Source organism: Cydia splendana, chromosome 11, assembly GCF_910591565.1.
Source record: "Cydia splendana chromosome 11, ilCydSple1.2, whole genome shotgun sequence".
Taxonomy (NCBI): Eukaryota; Metazoa; Arthropoda; class Insecta; order Lepidoptera; family Tortricidae; genus Cydia; species Cydia splendana.
This window is the reverse complement of record NC_085970.1, coordinates 5,369,859-5,388,879: the sequence shown is the minus strand read 5'-3', so window position 1 is coordinate 5,388,879 and position 19,021 is coordinate 5,369,859. Positions and strand designations below refer to the sequence as shown.

Genomic DNA, 19,021 nt, shown 5'->3' with positions numbered 1-19,021 from the left:
CCACACCTTCGAATTGTTTCAGGTGTTTATTCTTCGTAGATGGTTTGTAACAAGTAATGAAAGTAAAAGAATTACACGGTCGCTCGTCAGATTTGGTTTTGAGATAGATTAAGTTTCCCAATGTTTTTATTTATTATTTTTATAATTAAGGTAAATGTCCTAGGGCTTGACCTACTGTTTCCTAGTGGTGGATACCTATATATCAAAGTTGGATGTCTTACAAAACAAAACATTGGTTTGAAAGTTATAAGTGGAGCCATGCGCAGCACTCCCATTAATTCAATGGAAATTGAAAATTGTATTGTACTATATGCCTAAGTTAACATATTAACAGTAACTATACGTTACTGTCTGCAACATAAATATGCGACGCACGTAATTGTATAAATAGCATGTAAGCAATAATAGCCTATAAATATGTTATGTTTAGATTTACTTGCTCTCTCTATACTTGGATACCGAGAATATAACACATATTCGGTAATGTCTCGTTTCACTTGATCTCCATTCAACCCTCCAACAACCAACTTATCAGATGGCGACCCATACCAGAAGAATACCAGGAAAACGAAGTCCACCACAGCGCATCGCATAGGAAAATGAAGATAGAAGTCAAGGCAAGAAGATCACCCTAATGAAGAATTCAAGTTAAAGAACCTATTTTTCAAGAAAGAAACTTCCTGCGCATTTTCAAGAAAGAAGCTTCCTATTAAACAGAACCCTCCCACACATTTTGTAAACGAAAGAGAAGAAAGAAAAAGATGACCAAGAAACAAAACTCAAATTAAGAAAAAACGAAGAAAGAAGAAAGAAGAGCGTTGTCCAGGGTTATCCCGGCTCGCAATTCAAGAGGTGTCCAGGGTTATCCCGGCCCATATCAAGAGGTGTCCAGGGTTATCCCGGCCCATGCTCGAGGGAGTCCAGGGTTAGCCCGGCCCGTCATCATCGTCGGAGCAGAGGCAGCCACATGCAGCGTCAGCGAGTGCTACATGGAGGTGCCAGCTCGCCAGCAGCGTCACGCGACCGCCCAGCCAGCGCGGAATGCAGCGTCGACATAACCTACTTACGGGGGTACATTGCCCGCTACTAATGTAAGTTAGATATAACTTTATCATTACGTTTTAATTGTTTCGTCGCGATATATAGGAAATGTTAGGTATCCTAATTTAGCCGTTGTATGTTATTAACCGTAGCCGCAAATTTATTATGCTATCTGAGTTAGTGTCCATTCGTGAAAGGTTAAATAAATTAAGAGAAGATATTGTAAAGTTAGGTCCAGAGAGGCGACGGAAAGAAATAGGTAGAAAGAAACTAGACGAATCAAACGAATTATATAATCGCGCGGCGGATATTGTGTCTCAGTTACAGAAGCAAACGGAAAAATATAAAATTTCAGAATTAGAGTTAGCTAAATAAACGCAACACAACAAAACAAGCATATAAACGATATTGCCGACACTTACAGTAGGATAAAGATAGCATTAAATTATTTTGATACAGAATCTCAAACAGACGGAAAAATGGCTAAGCCCAGTTTTGACGTCAAGACGGCCATCGCCTTGTTGCCCGTCATGACGGGGCAGGAGGATACCACTAAACAATTAATAGACGGTATTCTAATGTACAGTTCCATTATTAATAGCGAAACTCAACAGGTTTTAATAGACTTCGTCCTAAAAACAAGACTTTCATCTAGCGCTAAGCTCAGATTAAAGACGTCATATAGTAGCGTAGAATTACTTGTCACGGATATGCGCACATTTTTACTACCTAAAAAATCGTGTGAATCGATTCAGGCTCAACTATTCAGAGCTAGGCAAGGTAGGAGAACTATAGAGGCATTCGGAGCCGAGATCGAGGATCTTTTCGTCAACCTGACCATATCTCAGGCCGACGGTAACGATAGCAGGTACGACATACTTCGTCCGCTGAACGAGAAATCAGCCATTAAACGGTTTGCAGACGGTCTAGCAGACCCAAAATTAAGCACAATAATATCATCTAGGCAATTTACGTCATTGCCCGAAGCAATCAGGACGGCCATTGACGAGCACAGCTCATCACCACAACAGGATCAGGTCCTACATTATGGACGGGGACATTCTCGTAATAATTACGGGAACCGGAATGCCCACTCTGCGCGTTACAATAGGAATAAGGGCAGAGATTTTAACACAGGGAATAAAAATACATTCGGGACACGGTATTATTCCAATAATAACCGTAACACAGGTATTTCGCAACACGTCTCGACAAATAGAGTTAAACGACCGGACAATTTCGCTGACCGTGCAGCTACAGTCCTCCGACCTGCGCGCGCGCCCACTCGCCCGAATACGCGTGCGCAGCACATGCAACCGTCACACGATAATGTAAAACCTAACAGGCAGTTTTTTCGTGACTAATATGAATAGCGCAATATTTAGTTATAATAAAGATAATTATAGCACAGTAACTTGTAGTATAGGTAAAACATATAAATTAAAACTCTTGGCCGACAGCGGAGCAGGCCTGTGTGCTATTAGGTACGAATATTTACAAAACAAACCCGATCTTTTCAGACAAATACAAGGACATAGCATTACTATTAAGGGAGTATGCGGAGATTTAACTTCAGAAGGATATATATATTTAGACTTAGACTTTAACGGTTTCATTTGCGAAGAAAAGTTTCATGTTTTTAAGAATATGCAATGCGCAGCCCAAGCAATTTTAGGGGAAGAATTTTTCAAACGTTACGATGCAGATATAAGTTATAAACGCAATGCATTAATTTTAGAGGACCGAGGTCAGTCCGTTTCGATACCTATGCAAGTACATTTAAATAATACGTATGTCCATAATATACCTCCGCGATGCGAAGTTATGACTCACATTACGTCACAACTGGTAGACGACTGTGTAGTACTAGCCCAGGAAATGCAAGCAGGCGTTTTTGTAGCAGGTGTCATTTCAAGACCAGACAAAGGTCAAATACCCGTACGGATATTGAATACGACTGATAAGCCAGTTACTTTAGATTTATCAAAGTTGAAGGTAAACCGATTATGTAATTTTGATATTTGCAATTTTGACACAGGGAAAATTAGCGTCAATAGAGTAAAAACCTTATTAGATCTCTTAAATTTACACACTTATTTAAACAAAGAGGAACAATTAAGTATAGAACAAATTTGTGCAAAATACGCAGATGTTTTTCATCTGCCAGGCGACAAGCTTACCACAACAAACTTGCTGGAGCACAAAATTAACTTAAAAGAAAATACAAGCCCAGTATACGTAAAACCTTACAGGATACCACATGCCTTACGCAAAGAACTTCAAACGCAGATCCAAGATATGCTAGATAACGACATAATAGAAGAGACTACTTCCGAGTGGTCCAGCCCAGTTTTGCTTGTTCCTAAAAAGAGTGATAAGTTAGGAGAAAAGAAATGGAGATTGGTTGTCGACTACAGGCAACTAAATAATAGAATACAGGATGATAAATTCCCATTGCCCAACATAACAGAAATATTAGATTCCCTAGCAGGTAGCATATATTTTTCAAAGCTCGATCTTTCCCAAGGTTATTACCAACTAGCTTTAGACAAGGAATCCCGGAAATACACCGCGTTTACTACCGATAAGATGTATTCAATGAAGAGATGTCCCATGGGACTCCGAACAAGCGGTAGTGTTTTCTCAAGACTTATGACCATAGCCATGTCCGGATTAAATTACAAACAATGTTTCATATACTTAGACGATTGCATTGTCATAGGTAAATCCATAACGTCACATAACCATAACCTCACTCAAGTTTTAGAACGTTTAAGGAGCGCGAATCTTAAACTAAATCCATTAAAATGCGAATTATTTATTTTAAGATATGGCGTACCAAGCGACGTTATAACGGATCAAGGTACCGAATTTATGTCCAGTGTTTTTAGCGATATTTGTAGATTATTAGGTATAAATAAGCTACACTCGACTGCTTATCACCACGAAACTATAGGAGCACTCGAGAACACGCACAAGAACCTAGGAGCTTACCTTAGGATACAATGTAGTAATAACCGCACAGACTGGAGTACCTGGTTAAGCTATTGGTGTTTTTCGTATAATACCACCGTACATACCGAGACGCAATATACGCCATTCGAATTAGTTTTCTGCAAACACTGTCGTTTACCGAATAATTTAATTTCTTCTGTCGACCCTCTCTATAATTATGATAGTTATCCTAAAGAATTTAAGTATAGGTTACAAAGAGCTCAGTCAGAAGCTAGAAATAATTTAATGTCTAGTAAAGTCAATAGAAAATTAATGTATGATAAGAAAATGAATTCTGTACAATATAAACCAGGAGACTTAATACTTTTAAAAAACCAAGTAGGCGATAAATTAGACTCTATTTATAATGGACCTTACAAGGTCATAGAAGATATGTCACCAAATGTTAAGATATTAAAAAATAATCAGGTTTATATAACTCATAAAAATAACACTAAGATGTATTTTGAAACTAAGTAATAACTAGCAACTATTATATTATATTATAATTTTAAAAAAAAATGTAAATGCAACTGCGTGTGTCACATTTTTTTTTCTTCCTTTGTGGGGGTGAAGAGTAACTTTCCAGGGAGGTGTACTATATGCCTAAGTTAACATATTAACAGTAACTATACGTTACTGTCTGCAACATAAATATGCGACGCACGTAATTGTATAAATAGCATGTAAGCAATAATAGCCTATAAATATGTTATGTTTAGATTTACTTGCTCTCTCTATACTTGGATACCGAGAATATAACACATATTCGGTAATGTCTCGTTTCACTTGATCTCCATTCAACCCTCCAACAACCAACTTATCAGAGTATACCTCCATTGTCCTTGCGTCGTTTACAGCTGGCTGAGAGAGTTTTTTTATAGGATATGTCTTGTGAGAACCATGTTGTCTTGGATAAAGTGCTACACCCAGTAAAAATTGCTCAGCCAGCTAAGTCTCGGTAAATACTCTGATTACAGGTGTAATGTGGGGCGTTCGGGTACTTAATGAATACTAGAAAGTCTGCTGAATACTGAACATCTTTATTGAAAACATTGGTGCTTATATACTAGTGGCCTACGTGAGTGGCATTTAGGTGACCTTTATGAAAATGTAATTAGAATTATTGTTTATTTTATTAAATATATTTTCTATTTATTAAATGTCACCTTAAATGTCACATGACGTGTTGACCTTAATACTCAATACGTCATGTCTCTACTCACCGTACACCTTCCCCGTTATTTTTTTTTGAGACAAAAATTGGTTACAATATATTTTTGTCGTAATTACAATATAAACAATAACTTAATCTTAGACATTAATTTCTAACTATTCCAATATATGTTAATCTTATAATCTAAAACAAAACGTATATGTATATAATAGCTATTTAAAAAAAAATACAAACAAAAACACTAAAACTAGGTACCTTAAAAAAAAACATGCAAGGATATCTTAAATATTAAATTGGATATAATTTTACTTAGGTATGTTAAAAATAAATTAATGGATTATATTAAAAAAGTTGATTAAAGATAATTTATGGTTTAAACAATTAAAGGTTTACAATGTTGAAAATATTTCAAACATAAAAAATAATAAAAACTGTGGTTAACATGTTACACATTAATAGGTACTTAAAATTATCTATTCTATATTCTAAATGTTATTACAATACTTGGTTTTCACTTCCTGTTACGTATTTCTACTTTGTTATTAAATTACAATAAACACCTTGGTGTCATTTGTTATTTTGCTTACTCTGCTATTAACTATCCTAAAGGTTACATGACTATATTTATCTTATAGCTAAAAGTGCGGTATTGACATTTAGTATGTGCCTTACTTAATTATTCCTATGTAACATTAGATACAATGCTGTAAACAATGCGTCGGTTGCTTTGTTATAGTCTAATAAGGAAGATGGAGAGCCTTTTTTGGATTCTGTCGGCTTGGTAAGTTTAAATGTGATCAGTTTTGAATTGCATTTTATAAAATAAGAAATGTGGTTTGTTAGATTATTAGGTCAGTTCTGTCGCTTGCTTCGCGGATTTGTGTCGGTCGATCAGGGAACTTGCAATTACGTTTGAATTTGACTTGTGTGTTTGTGTGTGTGTTTCTGGTGTCTGGTGTGCCGAAGAGGTGAGTTTTAATAGTAATAGTGCTTTGTTCTGTTTTGGTGTACAATGGTTTCTTTTTCTGATTCTAATATTATTAAATTTTGACCTTGGTCTTGAAATACTGTGTAGGGTTCCGTGTATACTGGGTCCGTGTTATCTCTATCTTCCTTTTTTTTATTAATATTAAGTCTCCTACGTTATAGTTACATGAATAAATAAATAGATAATAATTATCTATTATTATTTTTTTATATATTTTTTTTAATATTTTTGTTGTTTTGTCTTAATTAAATTATGTCTAGCGTCCTCCTGGGACTTTTGCAATCTATACTTAAGTTCTAGAGAATAAGAGTTAAAATTATAAATTTGGTCTATTTGTTATATGAAATTACGGTTTAGTGTAAACTGATATTTTTAGATGCCGAAAAGTATAATAATTTGAAAATTTGATTTATAATTTTGATCATTTTGTCCTTGACAATGTAATGGATGCATTAATATGTGTGTGTTGTTTAATTTTTGTGCTGCATGACTGGTTTTTTTTTTACAATATGTTCTTACTTAATGCTAATATTTGTACCCTGATTTTAAATAACAGTATATGGCTCTTTTATACATTGGGTAATAATAACTATGTGGTTAAAAAGGATTTTTCTACATTGATGACGAAAAACTCGTATTGTAGCATAATATACCTAATACTTATTATATATTTTTTTAGACTGAAATAAGTTTTGTTTTCTTTTATTTATTTATATATATGTTTTTTTTTTTATTACATTGACCTGTTGTAGGTATGGCAAGTAGGTTGTTAGGTATCTTTGCGAATTCTCTTCGACATGTTAACTGGTCATTAACTCACTAATTTATTATTACATTTTGGACACAATACAACGTGTATTGTATTGACATTTTATATATAAAGTATTTGATTTAATTGTGTTTTTTTTTACTTAACTTATTTTTAATTAAGTATGTATTTTTATTTTTATTTAATTGATTTGTTTATTGTTATCACTGTAATTGTAGGTATTTATTTAATGTTGGTATTACGTTTATTTTTTTTTATATAATTAATGTCCTTTGTTTTAATTCAGTTTTATTCATAAATATATTTAGTACATAATTTATTATATTATTTATTTATTTTCTTTTCATTTAAATTTATTTATTTATTTGGGTAAAAATCATTTATTTCCTTTTCTGTTTTGATTGATAGTTGTTTTTTATTTATTTTTTTGTGTATATTTGATTTTATATGTATATATTTTTTTTTACAGGCAGATTTTTAACACATGTTTATATTAATAAACATACTGTGTGTCCAAGGACCTTCATGCAAGGTAACTCGACCGTATCATGATGTCTCAAGGATTCAGTGCTTGTAAAAAGAAATGTTATACTAATGTGTTATAGTGTCTATTATTTTCCCTGGGGTTTTCATTTATTATTATTTTTTCAGAATTCTTGCTCGTGATTTGTGGAAAATTTGTTTATTATTGTAAGAATTGATCGCCAATGAGCCATTTTGTAATGTCTGCATTGTGACCTAATAATGTAAGCTGACTTTGTGATACCCGTCACCTGTCTTTTAAAAAGTACACAGCGCCTTTTAATAGCGCTCTCGGTCGGCCGACCTTTTTTTACATACAACATATTTATTAAGGATACAAAAATTTATTATTTATTATAGCGCGCTAATACATATTACGCGTAATATGTATTGCCAGACAGTTGTTTTAACACATCGGAACAACAAAAAACCTTTCCGTGTGCCCAAGGACCGCTGCAATTGAGAGCTCGCTCGAATTGCTTAGGTTTCGAGGGTTATTGCCTGGTTGTATCCTGGTGTACGTTGCTTACATTATTTATTTTCACGAGCTACCCCGTTTTGAAAGAAAATCATCATTTTGAAAACTTAAAGCATATAAGAGTCACAATAACTTTTAGTTGATCAGGCTAATCGTTGGTTGCAACACTTATCTGTTTTAGCTCTTTCAATGTGATGTTTATATTTTTCCTTCCCTTTTATTTTGTTTATTTGTCTTTCATTATATTTATTTGATACCTACTTGATTTTCATATTATATGTTGTAAATAATTTTTAGTTTAAAACTCTAATAATGCGTCAAATGTATGAACTGTTTATGGTTATTTTTTTTTCCTTCAATTTATGTACTTGAAAATTTGAGATGACATGGCATGTGTTGCATGTACATCCGTATTTGGTGACGTGTGACGAGAACGCGTGACGCGGCCTTCACAAGTCTGGTGCATTCCATTAATCGTATGTTTAAGTAGATTAGTAGTTAGTGTTGATATGTGTTACTTTGTATGTTTTGTTGTTATTGCCAATTTGTTGGATGTGAATATTGATTTTATAATTTAATTTTTTATTATTCCTTACATTTGGTTATTATAGGTATATGAGAGTGGTGAGTAGCTGATGGCATTTTCTTATTTTTATGCAATAATTCATTAGTTATGTAGTAGATTCGTGGATTGAATATTATTGATATATAAATGTAAGTTAATGTATGTTAATGTAAGTTAATGTATGTTAATGTAAGGTTGTTATTTATTTACTTTAGATTTAAAAACAAAATATTTACTCAGATTGACTACATGTCATAGAAATAAGTTATATCGTTAATTTAAAAAAAAAATGAAATCGGATTTTTTAATTAAACAGATAATAATAATAAAAAAATAGATTATAATTCGCATTAAAGGTATTAAAGTATATGTAAGTTGAAATTATTTGACCTAAAATAATAATAATATTCTGTGTGTGTCTTTTGTCAGGAGGCAACAAAGTGCGCGCCTTCAACGCCTGGGTAATGCCTCTTCTCACATACTCCTTTGGCATACTAAGGTGGACTCAGACCGAGCTGGACGCCCTGGATCGGAGGGTCCGGTCACTGCTCACCACACATCGCATGCTACACCCACGCTCGTCAGTTATGAGATTGTACATCCCACGGAAGTGTGGAGGCCGAGGCTTCCTAAACGCCAAGGATCTCCACAACCGCGAGGTGTACAATCTCAGGAATTATTTCCTTAACAACGAGTGTGGGATGCATCGTGATGTGGTGGCAGTAGACAGGAACCTCACGCCGCTCTCCTTGGCAAACGAGAACTGGCGCAAACCTGTGGTACTAAGTACTGCGGATCGCAAGGCGGCATGGGAGAGTAAGGCGCTACACGGGCGGTTCTACAAGGCCCTCACGGGACCCGATGTGGACCTGCTCGCGTCGGTGAACTGGTTACGATTCGGGGACCTCTTCGGAGAAACCGAGGGTTTTGCCTGTGCAATTGCGGACGAAGTGATGATGACGAACAACTATCGGAAATATATCCTGAAGGACGGTACGGTCGACATTTGTCGGGCATGCCGCCGTCCCGGAGAGTCACTCAGGCATATCATTTCCGGTTGTTCTCATCTTGCTAACGGTGAGTACTTGCACAGACATAATCTCGTAGCCAGGATTATTCACCAGCAACTTGCTCTTCTATACGGCCTTGTGGACCGCGAAGTACCGTACTACAAGTACTTACCTGCGCCTGTTCTCGAGAATGGTCGTGCCACGCTCTATTGGGATCGATGTATCATCACTGACAGGACTATTGTCGCCAATAAGCCTGACATCGTGCTGATAGACCGATCGCAGCGCCGGGCCGTGCTCGCCGACGTCACCATCCCCCATGATGAGAATCTCTTGAAGGCCGAGAAGGACAAGTCAGCAAGTACCTAGACTTAGCTCACGAGATTACCGCCATGTGGGATGTTGACTCGACGATCATTGTTCCGATAGTTGTGTCAGCGAACGGTCTCATAGCGAAGAGTCTCGACCAACACCTAGAGAGACTCTCGCTGGGTGGTTGGATCAAGGGTCAGATGCAGAAGGCGGTAATATTGGACACGGCGCGTATAGTACGTCGGTTCCTCACTCTGCGGCCCTGACCACCGGCAGCTTGGGCCAAGCTCCGCTGCCGGCGGCACCCTAGGTTAGGTTTTTTATAATGTGTTTATATGTATTTTTTATTGTTTTGTAAGTGTTTTTATATTTTACTTTTATATTCATATTATAACAAACCTAACTTAAGACGAAAAATAAATAAAGAGAATAGTAATATTCTGTGTAAGTAATGTTTTCATGTATAAAATAATAATGCGTTTTGTAATAGTAATGAAGTGTTGACATATAAAATACTTCTATTTTACCAATAAAAGTTTGATTGATTAATTGCAATAGTGAAATGACTTGATTGGGTTTTTTTTGAAAACACGAAATTAATTTGTAACTGGTTAAGAGGGCATTTGCGAACATATATTAAATATGTTACCTATTGAAAACGAAATGGTGTAAAAGCTAAATTTTTGAACGTTAAATTGGATAATAATTTGAAAAGACCATAAGCGATGTTGTTTAATGTGTGGAATAGGTAGTAGATTCTAGTGTTTGTCAGTTAGTCAAAGTTAATGTTAGGTTAGTTTGTTAGTGGTTTTGTCTTTATGTTGGGAAATGGGTTTCGTTTGGAAATGTTAGGTTAGTTTGTTAGTATTAGTGTTAGTGGTATTATGACGTCAATGTTAGTGTTAGTGTTGAGGTGTTTTTTCTTTTCTTTTTTTTTTCTTTTATATTGTGGTCTTAAAGATATATAATATAAGTTAATTGCAAAAATGGAAATAATGGAATGCACCCCGTGTTAGTTATTTAATGTTGCTGATTATATATATATTTTTTTGAGTTAACTTTTTGAGGTAAATTTTGTTTATTTGTTTTAATTAACGAATGATGCACTGGTTGAAATTATTGATGGATATTAGAAAATGTTTTTGTTTTATTACTTGTGTATGGTGTTAATACTAACTATTATGACTCCGGGATCAGAAGTATGGAAATGTCAATTTAAAACCACTGAATACCACAATAAAGTTTATTTTTAGAGTTTCACAAATTGTTAACACTGAAGGTCAATTATATCAATAACTGTTACAGTAATTTACATATGCGCTTACGCTTTTGGGAACTACCGGGCAGGTCGCAAGGCGGGGGACAACTGGCGAGGCCCGCGCCTCGCGGCTTGCATCTCGAATGCGTCGTCAGCATTTCTAACTACATATATGTGTCCCTACAGTAGCCCCCCCCAATTTTTGGGTTAAACAAAAATTCACCCTGTATGAATATCTTGGTATTGGATCACTGTCGATGTCGGACTTTAAACTTGTAACTTGCAACCGTCTGCTGACGTTGCGTCTCACGGGTCGACCGGGCGGCAATACCAAGAATTCATACCGGTTGCTACACTGTTGATATTGTAAAAGGCTACAAATATAATGACCACCAAAAAATACTTTGGTACCCTAAATAAAAAAAACATGCTTACCAAAAAAAATTACTGAACACCAAAAAAATAAGGCCTAAAAATACAAAAGTACCACCATTTTAATTACGACTGCACTTCAAATTGTATTCAAATACCAAATATATTGAATGATCACCAAAAATCATTAATGATCACCAAATCTTGAAGACCAAATTAATGCGATATTTTCACCTAAATAAACCACTATGATTACCAAAAAATGTATACATATTACCAAATAAAGTAAACCGATGCCAAAATTACTAGCCCCTCCCGCTCAACCCCCCGTTTGCCCGCACCGCATATCTACCTAACCTAATCTACTTTTCTCGTAGCATTTCGTTATGCTACTAGAAAAGTAAGTTAAACTGCTATCAGTTAAGTGGGTTAGGTTAGCACTGCGACCCTTACAGAAACGAAATGGTATTAGAAAAGTAGGTTAGGTTAAGTTTCAACTGCTACCCATACAGATACGAAACGCTACTAGAAAAGTGGGTTAGGTTAGGTTTGAACTGCGACCCTTACCAGGCCTCCGTCACACGCTCAAGGCCACGCGCTATATGCCTACCGCTCGGCGTATCGTCGACGATACAACCGACAGAGGGCCGCCGAACGCCCGCCTCAGCGCTCGCACCGCATTGCACCGCGCGTTTCCCGCGCTTATGCTTCGAAATGCCGAAACCACGTAATTATTGTGCAGTAGATGGGTGAAAAAGTCAAAAAAACAAAGGAAAAAGCCTATAATAAAAATTCATCTTTTTATGGCGGGCTTAAAGGTCCCACCTGAAAGTTTAATAATTATATTGAAGGGTTAGAAAAAGTATTTTTAAATAATTTTGACGACGTAATAATTAATCGGCCTGGTAGCACCGTATTACAACTTTTAAAAACCGTTGATTGTCCGTTGCTTTGCTCCTGAATATTTATTAAAATTATTTACGCGATTTAGGATATTTTCAACTACTTATAAAATTGTAATAACAGAGAATTCCGAGAAGTGAAAAAATTATAAATCATTATATTAAAACTAAAACATATTTGATTCGCAACATTCGTTTTATTACAATAATCATCATAGGTAGGGTAGCTACAACCCTAGCGCATTCTTACGATGACGCGTTGGCACGTGACTCGAACGGCGGGCAACACAGTCTCGACTCTTTGTGCGCGTAATTATGATACATTTCTTCTTGTCCTGAGCAGCAGGTATTATTATTAGGGTTCTGTAGGCTATTATAGCGTAGGTATTTTTGCTTTTGTTTGGGAATGAGGTATCTGTTACGTAGTAACTATTTATTAATCTGTGCCCTTACAGAAAAGAAATGCTACTAGAAAAGTGGGTTAGGTTAGGTTTGAACTGCGGCCCATACAGAAACGGAATGCTACTAGAAAAGTGGGTTAGGTTAGGTTTGAACTGCAACCCTTGCAGAAAAGAAATGCTACTAGAACAGTGGGTTAGGTTAGGTTTGAACTGCGACCCTTACAGAAACAAAATGCTACTAGAAAAGTGGGTTAGGTTAGGTTAGAACTGCGACTGTTACAGAAATAAAATGCTACTAGAAAAAAGTGACGAAGTGGATTAATTAATTTAATAGGATAACGATATATTAAATATTTGCACATTTTTAATTAAAATGTGGTTACAATTTTTGTGATCATTTACTATTTTTGCGATTACAATGATTGTTTTGGAGTCATTTGCTTTAGTAGGATAGCAAGATTTAAAAATTTGGTTGTCATTTTACATTAAAATGGAGTTCTAATTTTGGTGGTCAGTTACTATTTTTGGGTGTACAATGATTATTTTGTTGTCATTTTCTTTAATAGGATAGCAAGATGTAAAAATTTGGTTATCATTTCACATTAAAATGGGGTTTGAAATTTGGTAATCATTGACTATTTTTGGGTTAATAATGATTAGTTTGGTGTCATTTCCTTTAAAAGGATAGTAAAATGTAATAAAATTGGTAATCATTTCACATTAAAATGGTGTTATAATTTTGGTGATCATTCATGATTTTAGGGTGGTAAAATAGATTTTTTTGGTATTAAATTTTACTAAATCTGGTGATCAGTTAAATAGCAGCCATTGTAAAATAATAATAAGGTTACAATCAAACTGAATGAAATATTTATCTTCTGGAAATTAACATTTGTTTACCTAATTAAATTTACACATACAATTTTGACAAAAATTCGAAAGTTGTAGTTCTCCTTAACTAACACATTTTACACACAAGGGTATTTCACTTGCACAAGGAAAATCTTATGTTTGTAACACTTTTATCACACCGTAGTTGGTTGGACTGCTTGGGGTGGTAGGGTCTGAACCCGAACCACCGGAGTTGCCAAACTCGCTGCACCCATTTCCTTCCGTAACCAACGTCTTGTTTTCTTAACACAAAGTCGACGAATTGCAAAAAGGAGACTTATGGCTATCAAGCCAGCTACCACGATTAATATAACTGACAGGGTATTCAATCGCGTCTCTACCTGAGTAACGTTTGACACCACTTGGGCCTGAGCGATAACTTCGTTATTAGCAGGTTTACTTTGAGCATAGCCCATCTTGAAAATAATGATTGTAATAGGTGAATGTCTATCAAGAAATGAAATCAAATTAATACTACGACTTTTTATATTCCCGAAAAATCGTTAAATTGCAAATTAATTGACATAATTTTTCCTTGTGCAATGACTTACTAAACAAAAATATACCTAGGCATGTTGTTACACGTGCGCTTAAAATGACCTGATTGCATTTACGCAACATCGTTAAATCAACAATACAATTATTAGAAACAATTCACAAAATAAGTAAATTAAACATGAACATAACATTTGTTGCTAAGACATCTGTTATATTCATCCAAGCCTAACTAGTTGTAGTTACACGACCAGTATAACTTGACCTACGGGTATTCTACATCAAAACGAATAGGTCTACGAACGACTCGGCCACTTCTCGTCGTTCGAGGGATGGGCTGTACGTCCGTACTTTTAGGGTTCAAATTAGTCTGTCCGTCGGTAATGTCAGTAGAGTCGGTAGTCGGCTGATCCGACTCTATGTCACTAGCGTCATTCAATATGTACGCCGGTTTAAGACGATCTATGGAGATATTAACCACACGATCTGGAAGTTTAATTTTATAGACTTTGTCGAAACGCTTGAGAACTTTGAATGGACCGTCATACGGGGATTTTAAAGGACGTCTAACTGTGTCGTCTCGGACAAAAACTTGAGTACATGTTTTCAAATCGGGATGAACAAAAAATGATCTACGACTGCTGTGTGATTTTAAAGCGGGTTTAAACTTACCTATAGTTTTGCGAATCCGGTCGACGAGAGTATCGTCGTCACCTGTCTCTGTACCAGTACTATCATAAAAATCACCTGGTAAACGAAGCTTTCTCCCGAATGTCATCTCGGCGGCACTAACGCTATTGTCGCTTCTCAGCGCTGCACGAAGACCTAACATGACTGATGGTAACTGATCTATCCATGAGTTATCAACCAAACTAGCTTTTAATGACGTTTTTAATGATTTATTGAACTTTTCGACCATGCCATTACTCTGAGCGTGGTACGGTGTAGACCTTAGCTTTTTAACTCCTAGAATCTTAAGCAAGTTACTGAATAAACTACTTTCGAATTGTCTCCCTTGATCGCTGGTCAATTTTACTGGACACCCATAACGCGTTATCCAGCCATCATAAATGACTTTAGCTACGCTCTCTGCAGTAATATCTTTAAGAGGGAAAGCCTCCGGCCAACGTGTTTTCCTGTCTACAACTGTAACACAATACCTATATCCATCAGCTGTAGTGGGTAAAGGTCCTATAATATCCACATTGACATGCTCGAATCTCTCGACGGATGGGTACTCATTAAACTCTGACAAAGTGTGTCTAGTTACCTTAGCTCGTTGACATTGCAGACAGCATTTTGCCCATAGTCCTACATCACGATTCATTCCTGGCCAGAAAAATCTACTAGCAATCATTTTTCTGGTAGTGCGGATCCCTGGATGACTTAAACCATGCACTGAATCAAAGGCTATCTTTCTAAAAGCGCTAGGCAAATAAGGTCTAATATTGCTAGTCGAAGTTTCGCAATAAATTGCCTTATTGCTTGTAGGCAAAAATACCTTTCTGAAATGCGATCTGTTGTTTTCGCTCGATGTTTCATTGGAAATATACTCGTCATGTTCTTGCGCGTCAGCAACTGCACCGTAGTCGAGAATCGTGGGACAGGAAACGGTTTCTATTCTCGATAAACAATCTGCAGGAATATTGTTCTTACCTTCTACGTATCGTATGTCGGTTGTGAATTCGCTGATAAATAACAACTGCCTGGTTCTACGAGGCGTTTCTTTGTTGTTATCTACATTTTTGAATGCGTAGATAAGAGGCTTGTGGTCTGTAAAAATGATTAAGGGTTGTCCTTCGAACATTTTCCTAAAATATCGAACTCCAAGATAAATACCTAAAAGTTCTCTGTCATAAGTGCTGTACTTTTGTTGAGCAGTGGTCAATTTCTTTGAGAAATAGCCTAAGGGTTTCCACGTACCTTTTACCTGTACCTGAAGAACTGCGCCAACCGCATAATCAGAAGCGTCTGACATGAGTGCCATGGGAGCATCGACGTGAGGATGAGACAAAGTAGCCGCGTTTTTTAAGCTTTGCTTACATTTCTCAAAAGCCTCCGTTGACTCTGCAGTCCACTGGATTTTTGTTTTGTCCCTTTTCTTGCTATTGTGCAGGTACTTATTAAGCTCTGCCTGGTAAGATGCTGCGTTCGGTAAGTGAGCACGATAGAAATTTACCATACCTAGGAAACGGCGTAAGTCTTGAATGGTCTCGGGTTTCGGGTAGTTCGTTATTGCTTGCACTTTCTCTGGTAACGGCCGAATGCCCTCTGTTGACACCTCGAAACCTAGAAAATCCAGCTTCGACTTACCAAAACAGCATTTTGACACATTGATGGTGATTCCAAACTGGCTCAGCCTCTCGAAAACGGCTTGCAAATGTCGCTCATGCTCCTGTTCTGTCTCGCTAGCTATGAGAACATCATCAATGTACACAAATATAAAGTCAAAATTTGGAAAAACTGTGGTATTCATGAACCTCTGGAAAGTCTGGGCTGCGTTTTTCAATCCAAAACTCATTTTCGGAAATTCAAATAAGCCAAAAGGGGTAATAATGGCGGTTTTTTCAATGTCCTCTTCAGCCACGGGAATAAAATGATAAGCTCTATTAATGTCTAACGTTGAAAATATTTTTTTGTTGTTTAAAATGTATGTAAAATCCTGAATTCGCGGAATTGGATATCTGTCTGCCTTAGTAACTGCATTTAACCGTCTATAATCTCCGCATGGGCGAAGTTCGCCGTTCTTTTTTGGAACGACATGCAGCGGACTTGCCCAGGGACTCTTGGAAGGCCTACAGATGCCCATTTCTTGCATTATTCTAAATTCCTCTTTAACTTTTTTGTAACGATCTGGGGGAAGTGGTCTAGCTCTAGCAAATATCGGAGGTCCTTTGGTTTCAATATGATGCCTAACGTTGTGACTAGGTGGTTCTCTAAAATTTACAGGTTTCGTAATATCCGGATATTTACTTAGCAAGTCATGAAAAGGGTGATTTTCGTCAATAACTCTGATCGATGGATTAAAACAATGTTCAATAGCTCCAATTACACTCAAATAAGTTAAACTGTCTATTAATTTTTTGGATCTCAAATCTACAAGAAGGCCATAATGAACTAAAAAATCTGCACCTATAATTGGCTGTCTGACATCGACAATAATAAATGTCCATTTATATGCTCTTCTTAAACCAAGGTTGAGTTCTAGAGTCTTTAAACCGTATGTTTTAATTTCGGAACCGTTTGCGGCGTATAATTTGCACACACTTTCACCAATTGCATATTTGTTTCTCACTGGTAAGACACTAACGTCGGCACCTGTGTCCACTAAGAAACGAAAACCACTGTTGGAGTCTGTCACGGATAGGCGGTGTGACGGTGGAGTTGTACAAGCTTCCGCCACCTCTTGTACTCCTACTCGTTTCCCGCAGGTTGACCTCTGGACCAGGCGCACGGTGGAACGCAACGCTGCGCCTTCTCTCGGTATCTAAAATGGTATGAACAAAGCCAGTCTGGGCTATCAGGCGTTCTTCTGGTGCTGCTCCTTCCGCGCGATCCAGAACGTTGTCGCATGCCACTCCTGGAAGCAGATCTTCCCCTTTGCCGGAACCGGCCACGGCCCGAACGTTTCGAGTGCTCTTCCAACCCGCAAATCCTGCCTTCGAGTCTCTCTAAGGCAGCTAGGACAGCTGCCATCTCCGGGGACTGCGTCACTCCGCCCCGCGAAGTCGACGCCTGCACCTCTGCTACGTGTGGAGTCGGCCTAACCGCCTCCAGCACTTTGTCCGCAATTGTAGCCAGGCTATCCAAGTTCTGGCTGTCGGCGACGGCGACTGCTGCTCGTGCTGCCTGAGGTAGATGATTCTGCCACAATATGCATAGCGTTTGATCAGGCACTTTACCCCTAGCAAGGTCTCGCATTTTCCTGAGTAAGTGCGACGGCTTCTGCTCACCCAGCTCCATATCACTGAGGAGCTTCTGCAGTTGCGCCTTAGCAGAATCTTCATAAATCGCCAAAAGCTTTTCTTTGAGGGCTTCATACTTGCCAGTAACTGGTGGCTGTAGCAGAAGGTCGGTAATCTGCCCTATCGCACTTTTTGTGAGCTTCCCTAAAACTAGGTCATACCTCGCCTGATCCTTGAGATGCTGAGGGTTTAGTATAGCTTCAACTTGTATAAACCAGTGTCTAGGTTGATCAGCCCAAAACTCCGGCAACCTGGACGCCACTGTGACCGCTGCCAGGTCCAGCTGCGCGTCGGTCCTCTCGCTCGACGCTGCGGGCGGCGCGCCCGCCGGCGGCTGCTGCAACGGCTGCTGTGGCTGCTGCTCAGCGACGCCGGGTGCTCCGCCAGCACCGCTTGCCATTTTCGTAATGGCTTTGTTTCCCTGCCCCGGCTAGTTCCCGCAAAGTGAGTTGCCCCCGATACGCAGTTAAAAACAAATTCGATTTGATACACAGTCTTTAAAATTGTCTTTCACTTTTCACTGCACTGTAAGTTTATATTTATAGTCTTTGTGCGCCCCGTTGTCGGGGTCACCAATTTGTATGGTGTTAATACTAACTATTATGACTCCGGGATCAGAAGTATGGAAATGTCAATTTAAAACCACTGAATACCACAATAAAGTTTATTTTTAGAGTTTCACAAATTGTTAACACTGAAGGTCAATTATATCAATAACTGTTACAGTAATTTACATATGCGCTTACGCTTTTGGGAACTACCGGGCAGGTCGCAAGGCGGGGGACAACTGGCGAGGCCCGCGCCTCGCGGCTTGCATCTCGAATGCGTCGTCAGCATTTCTAACTACATATATGTGTCCCTACACTTGTTTCATTTTAATT

At 37.5% G+C, this 19,021-nt stretch overlaps 2 protein-coding genes across 2 annotated transcripts; one reads left to right on the top strand and one right to left on the bottom strand.

Moving 5' to 3' along the window:
* Positions 1-1,520: 1,520 nt before the first annotated feature.
* Positions 1,521-3,895, top strand: LOC134795204 (uncharacterized). Its single transcript, XM_063767036.1, has 3 exons — positions 1,521-2,232; positions 3,209-3,532; positions 3,870-3,895. Exons 1-3 carry the CDS (start codon positions 1,521-1,523, stop codon positions 3,893-3,895), a joined length of 1,062 nt encoding a protein of 353 aa, XP_063623106.1.
* A 13,694-nt stretch (positions 3,896-17,589) lies between these two features.
* Positions 17,590-18,540, bottom strand: LOC134795203 (uncharacterized). The gene has a single exon (XM_063767035.1). It carries the CDS (start codon positions 18,538-18,540, stop codon positions 17,590-17,592), a length of 951 nt encoding a protein of 316 aa, XP_063623105.1.
* Between the last annotated feature and the right edge of the window lie 481 nt (positions 18,541-19,021).

Bases quoted from the DNA above. Each gene is read 5' to 3' on its own strand.
- LOC134795204 (XM_063767036.1), top strand. From the start codon at position 1,521: ATGGCTAAGCCCAGTTTTGACGTCAAGACGGCCATCGCCTTGTTGCCC. The intron at 2,233-3,208 runs GTATTTCGCAAC...TTCATCTGCCAG, and splicing joins CAATAATAACCGTAACACAG to GCGACAAGCTTACCACAACA. The intron at 3,533-3,869 runs GTAGCATATATT...ATTTATTTTAAG, and splicing joins AATATTAGATTCCCTAGCAG to ATATGGCGTACCAAGCGACG.
- LOC134795203 (XM_063767035.1), bottom strand. From the start codon at position 18,540: ATGGCAAGCGGTGCTGGCGGAGCACCCGGCGTCGCTGAGCAGCAGCCA.